Genomic DNA, 10,757 nt, shown 5'->3' with positions numbered 1-10,757 from the left:
GAGAATATCCACCAAGAATCGGAATGACCAACAGTGAGAAAACAGAATGTAAGTGCTAAAACAGGAATCTGCTTCCCATCTCTCAGCCCTCACCAGCCCACTGGCAACCACCCTGTTAAAACAACCTCATTGTTAATGTTGCCTTTAATTCTCATTGTGTCACATAAGGAAGGGAATTTCCTCCTCCTGGGATACCAGATGAATCTTGTACCCATCCCTGGCATGTGTCCATCCATCGTTTCATTGCTCACGATGGCCCTCAGATACATAAAGTGTGACATGAGAGAAGAGCAATGATACCTCAAGCTGATAGTAAGACTGACATTTCCTACTTAATAAACCATGTTGATTTCATATGTATTAAATTTCTCACGTGACAATATTTTTACCCTCAGAGATAACCACTGGTACAATACCATATTAATATCTGCAAGTTGAGGTAGGTGACCTAGACCTGATAAACTGGGTCTCAGTCTAGATCTCAATTAAATCCTGGCTTTACCAATTCCCCCAAGGCCTTCTAGGTTGTTGCTGTTGCAAATATTCTCTTCCCTTAACATCATGTCTTCTTTTTAAGTGTTTGTTTGACTTTGTTCCTTGTGTGGGGGCCCAGGTTCAATGTATCAGCCCCTACATTGAAACCCAAGAGAATTCTTTGCAGTCACTTGCTACCCTCTCTACAGTAAGTACATCAAGATCAATGGAGAAGTTTTATCTGATGATGGGCACAGCGGTAAACAAAATAGCACCCGCCTCTTCAAAGAGCCATGGTCTTTAAATGATAATATGCTCTCATCACTAATAGCAGTACAGTGACTCCTTCAAACCAAACCATTATTATTTTTTACTTAAAGTCTGTAGAATAGAAATTAGTGAAACAATTGTCTCTCAATGGCAACCTTACCACCTAAGCAAGAAATAAAAAAATTGTCTTTTATATTTTATATTTTTAGCAATGTCTTAATTTTTCACCACACTGAGTCGAAAGACTCTACAATACCCTCTTCTAGATACAAAAGTAAGAATTTTTCTTCCATCCTTCATAGTATTCTCTATTATAAAAAGGAAAGAATAGTGTTTAAGGATCTAGTAATTTCAAGAAGTCTTAAAACTCATTTTCTTAAAACAAGAAGCCCACAAATATTTCACGGCTATCATTCCTTCAAACGTGTTTTTGACTGCTGAAAATACTTTCCAGCCTGTATTTACACATTTTCTTCTACCATCACTCCCAACTTGCAGTTCCCCACTGCTTGTTGTCTGTTTCAAGCCCTCCAAAAGGCAAGACTAATAATCCTGAAGGCAATCACTAAGCAAAATAATCCTCCCTAATTTAGTGCTCCCATTTATTCTTTACTATTTTCTTTCTCCAAAAAGTCATACACAATCAAAGATTACTTAGTACAAAAATTCATTTTATAAAGCAGAAAACTAGGCCTCCCAAAGGCATTGAACTAAGTCTCAAAGAGGCAGAGTCACAATGAAGACAAAGCTATACCATTACCTAGAATGAGGCAAACTCATTCTCAACTCAGCCTTCCTTCTACCTCAAAAGACTAGGACCAAACCTGAGCCAGCTGCCTCTGCAGCAAATACCGAGGAAGAGCCCCATGCACTCTCAACACCCTCTTTGTGCTTCTACCTGCTCCTCCAGGGGGCAAAGGCTTCCAGATCCAAAGTGCGTCTGGAAATTCAGTCCTACTCACAACTGGTTACAACAGTTGTGATCATTTTTACACTATTATGAAAAGCCACCTGTTTCCCTCCCCATTTTTTTAAAGCAAGGATTGACATTTCAAAGGATAGCACATGGATTGACTTTCACTGGCACAGGAGTCAAGACTAGAGAGAATGACAAGAGTCAGTTTTTCCCCTTCACCATCAAACAGAAGAACTGGCAGCAAACACATTCCCCTCCCCATCATCCTCAACAGAAAGCAACTAGAAGAAATCTCCATTCTAGGAGGTCCAGAATAGGCTATACCCTTGTAGCACTTACCAGAGAGGAACAAGCAAAACAAAAGCAGAAGACCTGTATCATGTAAAAGGCTTCGTTAGGCATGATGGGAACTAAAAAGATGAATAATACTCTGTCCTTGAAGGCTAAAGGTGGAAATACACAAATATCTCAAGCATACCTTTTAAAGCTAGTACACAGTACACAATGAAATTACTGTTTAACGGGAGAAGGGATTCATTCTCACTGAGTCCATCAGGAGAGACTTCCAGACCTAGAGAAAATATTTAAGCAGGATGTTAAAGGACAAGCAGAATTCTGACACCCTGAGGATTAAAAAAGGCATTCAGAAATAATACTTTAACAAAAGGTGTATAGGTTTTAGAAGGGCGCCAGGAAGAAAATCTGGGTCCCGTGAACTCTAGCATGGAGCCTGGAAGGAGGTTAGACCAGGAAGGAAGTCTGCAAAAACTTAAACACTAACTCAAATGCTAAGTGCACATTTCATTCAGTATGCAAGATAATAGGACAAGAAAAAGCATAATTGGAGCCATGCTTTGAGAATCGTTACTGCATAAATGTTAGAAATAGTCTGAGAATAGCAACTGGGGAAAGCAACAGCAGCTGTCCAAACAGTCCCAGTGAGCAAAAGTCTGAGTTAGAGGGACAGCAGCAGCCTGGAAATAAGGAGTAGATGTGAGAGATGCTGCAGCTTCTGAGATGAACTTGACGGTACCTAAAGGATGGTCAGGAGGGCCCACAGTGACTCCTGCCTTCCAGTGTAGGTAGATGGTAAGTCAACACCAGAACTAAGGAAAATCATTTGAAACCGTATCTTTCTTCTTCTTCTTTTATCTGTGTCTACTTCACAACCAGGTCATCTATCATCCCCACTGCAATTCAGCTGCTCATGGCCTCCCTCACAGATCCAACAGGGTTAATGTAGCCAGGAAACAGAACGCAAGTCAAGCTTTTATAACAAATGGAATTTGACTCAGGGAAATGCTTACACTGGCAATTGAGATTGGTGTCAGGAAGGGCAACTACCACCCTAAGGCTGAAGGGGCTTAAGGAGCCAGAAGGAGGAAGCCACAAACCCCTCTTTCCCCTCTCTGGTCCCTTCTCCTACTCTTCTGCCCTCCTATGTCCCTTTGGCTAAGCCCACATGAAATCCAGCTGACAAGGGAATCTAAGAACACAGGTACAGCAGAGAAGGACAGGGAAGAACAGAGGTCAGGGCAAACAGGCCCAGAATCCAGCAAGCTTTATTACACCACACTCCAACTGCGGGTCAGCCTCTCTGCGTTATCATGTTGATTAGGAGATACAGCTGAGGGGCTGGGACTCATTGCTCACCTCACTGGGGTGGGAAGCAGGGAATAGTGACATGTAGCCAGTCAAATCAGTATTCGCTGATTTTTCCCTCTCCCCCGCTTTATTTTCCTTGCCCTGGCCCTGTGTTCCTGAAGGGGACCTGAAGTCAACAGTCACCTCACTGAGAGAGTAGAAAGAAAAGGAGAGAGCCGTTTCCTTCTTTTTCCCTCTTATTCCTTTCCTTCTCTCCCTTTTTTGCTCTTATTACTGTCTATTCCACATTGCTTCATTTTCTCGAGCTTTATCACATTTCTTCAGTCTCCATCTCTATTTTCAATTCCTTCCCCACTCTCTCTTATCCTTTCATCTCCATCTCACTCCTCTTTAAAGAACTGCATAAGATGGAGCCTCAAAACACCAAATATCAGCAAGTTGCTTGATAGCATACCGTGGGAGACATGCCTTGAATAGTTATTAGTTTCTTGAGCACAGCAGACATTGAAAAAACAGCTAAATTCAGATAAATATAATATCCTATTATCATCATTAAATTATTTTGTTTTGTTTGTTTATATAGCAGAATCTTAAGTAACCAGACCTTGAGAGCTAGAATTGTCTCCACATCTGCCCAGCAAATCTAATGAGGAAAAAAAAGATCAAGAAGGAAATCAAGATACACAATGCCATAAGACCTATATGTGATGTCAAGCTTTTATTTCCCATGACCCATTAAGATGGAGCATACCTCTACGGCAGCTTCAGATAAATGCATGATACTGACCTATAGCAAGGCATCTTTGCTCAACTTTCATCAAGTAACAGTTCTTTGAAGAATGAAGAAAGGACACAGTCTTTAGAAACGTGAACTTCTGCCCTTCCCATTTTCCTTTCGAAGCAGATACTACCCGTCATAAGGGGGCGGTTCTTTTCTGACCTCATTTGGGGATGGAACTTTTAACCAAAATGGTGTCACCCCCAAACCCACTCTGAGACACCAACGTAAGTGACCACAGAAGGAGCAAAGCTCTATAAAAAGAGAGACTGTAACACTACACTTTGTCCACCTCACAGCAGGTACAAAGGTACAAGCTCACTCAACCCTAGCTGATCAGAAGCAGCAATGTCTCCTGGGAGGACTTCATCTGTGGTGAGTTCTACACTAACATGCAACTGCTCATTGATTGGTACCAGGTCATATTTCTGGAATGTGGTGTGAAATGATAGACTCCAGTTATGGAGATCCATGAATACTGTATCTGTACAGATGGTCCATGAATGCTACATATATATAGGATTGAAGTGAAATCTTTGCTAGAAATCTAAACCATTGTACAGAATTCTTAAAAGCTGATATACATCAGTTTGAAAGATAAGATTAAAACTGCAAGATAGCCATATTGAGGCTAAACCACACAAGAAATGTCACATGATGCTGTACAATTAGTAAGAATGTTTATTGAGTCTGTTTTCCTGAGTACAAAGTATTTAATGTAACTCTCCTGTGACATCTTTCTTTAATCCTTAATAAAATGGATTGCAATCCTTGAGGATGTCAAAAATATAGAGGCTATAGAGTAATGTTTCCATTATTTTATACCATAGACTTGGTACATCAAAACTCTTATTCTAATTAGAGGTATATATAACTGTACTTTAGAATAAATGGACTTCATATGTTTAAAATATTTAATGTAGAGAATCTTTTTTGAAATCCAATTTTATTACAGAATCATTGCAGGATAATACACCTAAGAAAGAGCCAGAAAATACACCTAAGAAAACCTAGGAAGGATCCAGTTTTTATTTGGATGTTTGCCAGCGGTAAAAACAGCATTTCTAACATGAATACTGATACCATGTGGCTTTTCTGTAATAATCCTTTCCTCCAAAGTGCATATTTGACTTCACATAGGATTTTACAGAATGATAAGACTGAGTACAGAGATACAAGAGGACATTTCCTCTCGAAAAACCAAAGTCATTTATTCACCATTGACCTGCCAATGATGTGTGTGCTGACAGGCTGACAACATAGGCTGGACATTGTTACTGAAATTATGGCCAGTAAAAGTAACATATCTTTCCTAAGACAAAATAAGAATGATGAAAACTGTTTTTTTTTAATAAATCCATACTTTTTTAACGTGCTTTTGGTCATCTAAGCAGTTTTTTGTTTGGTTGGTTAGTTTTGCCTGCTAGGCAAAAGCTCTACCACTGAGCTGCATCCTCGGCCCCTAAGTAGTTTTTATGATTTTGTTAGCATATAATAGTTGTTCAGGGGATGCACTGTGATATTTACATATGTGCTTAAAGTATGTATTAGTTGGATTTACTCCCTCCATCCTTCTCCCTCTTCCTCCTTCTGTCCCTTCTTAGAACAGTTTCAACAGGTTTCATTCTTCTATTTTCCTGATCTGAAGTTTTAGTATAGACCATCTTAGAATACAGTATGTTTCTGTGGCTTGCAATACAATCCACATTGCAATGCATTTGTCAACAAAGCCACCTGTTAATGCAGTCTCCCTTCTCCCTCCTTTCCCATTCAGCTCCAGTCACTGCTGCTGTTGCTAAGTCTGATGGCTATAGTGAAGGCAGGAATACCAATCCCACGAAACCCAGGATGTCCAAACACTGATGACAAGAGCTTCCTCCAGAACGTGAAGGTCAACCTGAGCATCCTCAACACCTTGAGCCCCAGAGTGAATTCCAGAAGGCCCTCAGACTACTACAACCGATCCACTTCTCCTTGGAATCTCCAGTACGTAAGGACCCCAGATAAAATGTCTGTTCTTCAACTCTCCTATGCATCTGACTGCCAGCTTAGTCAACCTGACCACAGTTTTAACCACTCAGAGTCATCAGCAAAACCAGGAAGGGCCATTGCGCTGAGCAGTGAATCTCAAATTTTCATTCTGCAGAGTTCTTTGACAGGGCACAGCACACCTCACCCTATAACAGACAACAAAATGTCAACGTGAATCAATGATAACCATAATTCTAAAATTTATGATAACTCAAGTCTATTATTTTTTAATTCAGCATTTATCATAGAGAATTAATGCTTGAAATCTCTCTACGATACCTACAATTGAGAAGACATTTAAAATAACTAATATTTAGATAAGCTTTTTTTGTTTGTCGCAGGAGGGAGGTTCATTTAAAGACTGGGAAATTATAACTTGATTCCGGGTGGAGGAAGGATCACGTTGGGTATTTCTTTCTATTCTTTTTTGAGTTATGTAGTCTTGATCTACATCCCCAGGACATCTATGCTTTCTGTATCCTTGATATACCCAATATTTAGACCCCCATCAAGGACTAAGCACAAAATATATTCTGATCATTTGATTTTATGCAAATAAGCCTCAATTATAAGGAACCTGCAGATTCATCTGACTATAGGATTTCTTCTCTTCCCATTACTAAGAGTAGTTAAGATACATCTTTTCAAAAGTAAAGAAAACTCTTAGAGTGAAGGAAATATGAGAAGATATTAAGTCTTAAGTTTTTGTCCAGGCTTTCATACTACCTCTGGGCTCTATCTCATAAAAGTCCTCTCAGATGAATTTCTGATGTCCTTCCTTCAAAGACAGATTTCATCAAGTCAAACAAATACCTATCTTATTGCTAGAGGGTTCCAAATTTGCCTTCCCCTGAGTCTTTTTCCTACTATCAGATGTATGCTAACAATGTATTCTTTGTGTCAAGTTTAAGTCCTTTCTGTGGTCTTTACCTTATTTTGTTCCTCCTTCCAAGAAATTAGGAAAAACTGATCATTGCTCCCTTTTTTATAACATTTCACACACATTTAAAATCCAAGTTTTCAGAGCTGGGGGTACTTCTCAGTAGTACAACAGGTGCCTATCACCCTATCACAAGCAAGGCACTGTCTCAATTCCAGCACTGCACAAAGTTCTCCTTCTGACTAACAGAACATAAACTTGGCAATGTCTAGCATTTGTAAATGTAAATGAGGCAAATTTATAATTTGCCTCATTCTGTTCACTCCTGCTTGATTTTCTTCCTATTTTCCCAGGGATTCACTTTCCCCTGACTTTTGTCTCCCTGCAGCCGCAACGAGGACCCTGAGAGATATCCCTCTGTGATCTGGGAGGCAAACTGCCGCCACCTGGGCTGCATCACAGCTGATGGGAAGGTGGACCACCACATGAACTCTGTCCCCATCCAGCAAGAGATCCTGGTCCTGCGGAGGGAGTCTCAGAACTGCCCCACCTCCTTCCGACTGGAGAAGATGCTGGTGGCTGTGGGCTGCACCTGTGTCACCCCCATTGTCCGCCACATGTCCTAAGATCTGTGGGTCAGACCCATGACTCCCTAAAGCAGTTAGGGTCAGTCCCTGCCCCTCAGAAACCCTCATCCATTAAAGACCAGCCCCATTTCTAGCTAAACTCACTAGCGTTCTTAAAACAAGTCATCTGAGTGGCACTTGGGAGGCAGTGCTGGTCCAAAAATAGAATCTGAATTATCTGTCCATCTTCCTGAGAAGGAAGGTTTAGCATGAGTATCAATTTGCTTCTTGTTTAGTTGTCTAAGGGTTTTAAGTTATTTATGTATTTAATATGCCCTAATATAACTTTGGGTCATAATATTTCATTTTGACGAATTACCTGCCTTATTTTGTACTCTTTTTAAAAAAGAGAACATTCAAGACATGAGAATTTTATTATTTAAATGATAAAACCTTTATTTATATGAGCTATTTATGGATCTATTTATGTTTCTTAAGTCTTTAGAGACTTATCAGCTTTGTCTAAGGAAATCCTAGATAGAATTAATGGCAGTTAAAATTTTCCAAGTTTTTACAATGTATGGATATAACATTTCTCTCCTCTTGGAAGTGCCTGATGTGGCTTAAAAGAAAGACTAGACCTAGTTCCATATTTATTAACTTAACTTTTTTAAATTATTGAGGTTTCATAGAAATGGCAAGCCTAACTCTGTTCTGTCATTCTCTTGTAATAAAATCACTTTGTAATAATAAAATTTGGAAAGAAAAATTGTTTTCTTATTCTTTCTCATTAAAAGCATAGTAGGCCTCCTATCTGTAGGGGCCAGTTCCTCAGATTCAGTCCATTGGAGACAAAAAATGTAGGCCTATGATGGTTTCATCTGTACTGAACATATATACAGTTTTTCTTGTCATTGTTCCCTAATCAATACCGTATAAATGCTATTTTCATAGCAGTTGCATGGGGGGTGCATTATAAGTAATCTAGACATGATTTAAGATATGTAGGAGGATTTGCATAGGTTATATGTAAAGGCTACTACTTTGCATAAGGGATTGAGTATTTGTAAATTTTGATATCGTGGGGAGGGGTGTCCTGTCGTGAATCACCCAAAGACACTGAGGGGCATCTGTACTCCGGTAAATTCGGCTCTTCTCTATTTGGAAGAGTGTACAAATGTACTGATATGGCACAAGATATGCCTTTGAGAAACATCACCCTCGAACCATCCATGTCCAAGCTCATAGATGCACATACCATCCAGACCATAGAGGACAGGGCTCTGGTATGATTAGGCAATGCTGTGAACAGAAGCATTCCAAGTGCTTAAATACATTAACATAATAACAGCCCTGGGAATGCGGCATATCATTGTTAAAGATCAGATGGGAAAAATAAGAGAGCTTCCCAAAAATATAACCTGAAGCTTGACATGAAAGAGGAAATGCTGAGAGGAGACACCATTTTCAGACTAGGATGTCCAGGGTTTCAGCACAAATTCAGGCTTCCTTTGAAGATTAAGGCCCAGCAGAGATCAACAGAGGAAAGTGTTTCTCTCCTTGATCCACACCCCTCAGACTTGGCCTCTGTCTGATCCAATGCACACAAGGTCACAGAAAAGAACCAATGGGGCAGAACACGTTTCAAATATGAGATAAGTTCAGCCCAAGTAAAATAAAAACTGAGTCACATTCAATTCCAGAGTAGTTTCAAGTGTTGAATCATAATCATCCCATCCATGGCACAGTGTGCTGCTTGCCCTACTTCTGGGGGCCCCTGGAAATTCTTAGCCAGCCCCACAGGCTCCCTGGTTCTTGAAGAGCCATCCCTTCAGCATGTCTCGGCTTCATTCGGAAGCCCATGACCTTTCTCTTCTTCTCTCCTAATTCCAAAACCTGGGCTCAGCTTCTCCAGCCCCCTCTTTTCATGTCACTCTGTGCTCTGACATGTCTCATGGCCATCCCAGGCACCAGTTTCCTACAGGTTATTCATAGACAGCTGCCATCCACAGGTTCTTATACCCTTTATGGTTTAAAAGGCATCACTAAAAGCCCACTGTTCATATTTTTATTCTCCCTAAATGGTAGTGGTGAAAAGAAAATTTCTTTTTCACTTTTGTTTAAGGGGGGGAGGACAAAAGAAGGGTGTGTGTGGGTGTGGGTGTGAGAGAGAGAGAGATAGAAAGAGAGAGAGAGCTTGAATCATTATTTCACACTAAATGGTTTTCCTGCAAATTTTTTGGAGTAGAAGAGGCAGTTTCTTTCTGTCTTAGTCTGTTTTGTGTTGTTATAACAAAATACCTGAGGGCTGGGTACTTAATAAAGAAAAGAAGATTATTTAGTTCACAATTCTGGTGATTCAAGAGCATGGCACAAGCATGTGCTCGGCTGCTGGTGAAGGCTTCCTGACAGATGACCTCACGTGGCAGGGATGTATGCTAAGGAGGGATTCAAGTGAAGGTACCCACCTCGCCTATAACAACCCATTCTCTCAGACAGTCCCATGAGACCCAATTCAATCTCTTGGGACATCATTATTCACTTCTGAAAGCCACGACTACAATATCTGGCACTAGGCTTCACTTCTTAAAGGTTCCACCACCTCCTAATGCTGCCACACTAGGGGACAAGCTCCTAGCTCATGAGGCTTTGGAAACAAATCACATCTAAACGACAGCACCTTCTACCTCCCCATTCTCTGGCATGCCTTGTTATTGCTCTATTTTCATTTTTCCTCATTATTGCTCACCCAGTCATCTAAGCTAGAACTGTGAGACTTCTGGACTTTTCTTTCCTCTTCCTCTTCCTCAGTCCTAATATCACAAAACTCAGTCTTTCCACTTCCTAGAAATTCTCAGGCTGAACTCTTTCCTTCTCATCAATACCATATATCCCAGGTTCAAGATTTCATCGCTTCTCATTTCTTTCCTCCATTATTGTTGCCACCTCCCTGTTCTCCCTGCCATTGTTCCTGCCCTTCTTGATCCAGCATCCACCCATGCTAAAAGCCAAATGTCACAGAAATCGCCTTTTGTAATTTTGCCCTGTTCCTTCTTCTGTTTATCTCATGTGACTTCCTCTATGGTGTTTTATTTTCCAGTTGTAAAGAGGTGCTTGGGTGACCACCATTCTGTCGTTGACCTCAATGCCTGTGTCATGCAGCCTCCTCCGCCTGAATGCCCTTGGGACCCTGTCCTCTGCTGTTCCTGTATTCACAGCCCACTCTCCCCACTCTGC

The 10,757-nt window shown here is 40.6% G+C and overlaps 1 protein-coding gene across 2 annotated transcripts; it reads left to right on the top strand.

Annotated features, from left to right (window-relative positions):
• The first annotated feature begins 4,391 nt into the window (after positions 1-4,391).
• On the top strand, positions 4,392-7,755 carry Il17a (interleukin 17A). 2 transcript variants are annotated; one of them, XM_020154817.2, is made up of 3 exons: positions 4,392-4,418; positions 5,824-6,029; positions 7,343-7,755. In XM_020154817.2, exons 1-3 carry the CDS (start codon positions 4,392-4,394, stop codon positions 7,578-7,580), a joined length of 471 nt encoding a protein of 156 aa, XP_020010406.1. In that variant the 3' UTR covers positions 7,581-7,755. The 2 variants fall into 2 exon arrangements, with proteins under 2 accessions (XP_020010406.1, XP_073937787.1); XM_074081686.1 differs by having other exon boundaries at positions 5,818-6,029.
• The last annotated feature ends 3,002 nt before the right edge of the window (positions 7,756-10,757 follow it).

Source organism: Castor canadensis, chromosome 8, assembly GCF_047511655.1.
Source record: "Castor canadensis chromosome 8, mCasCan1.hap1v2, whole genome shotgun sequence".
NCBI lineage: Eukaryota > Metazoa > Chordata > Mammalia > Rodentia > Castoridae > Castor > Castor canadensis.
The sequence above is the reverse complement of the archived record's forward strand: the minus strand, read 5'-3'. Positions and strand labels throughout refer to the sequence as shown.

What these genes read in the sequence shown, in the direction of transcription:
- Il17a (XM_074081686.1), top strand. Translation starts at nt 4,392, where the DNA reads ATGTCTCCTGGGAGGACTTCATCTGTG. An exon ending in CTGGGAGGACTTCATCTGTG is followed by an intron (nt 4,419 to 5,817) that starts GTGAGTTCTACA and finishes TTTCCCATTCAG; the next exon opens with CTCCAGTCACTGCTGCTGTT. An exon ending in ACTTCTCCTTGGAATCTCCA is followed by an intron (nt 6,030 to 7,342) that starts GTACGTAAGGAC and finishes GTCTCCCTGCAG; the next exon opens with CCGCAACGAGGACCCTGAGA.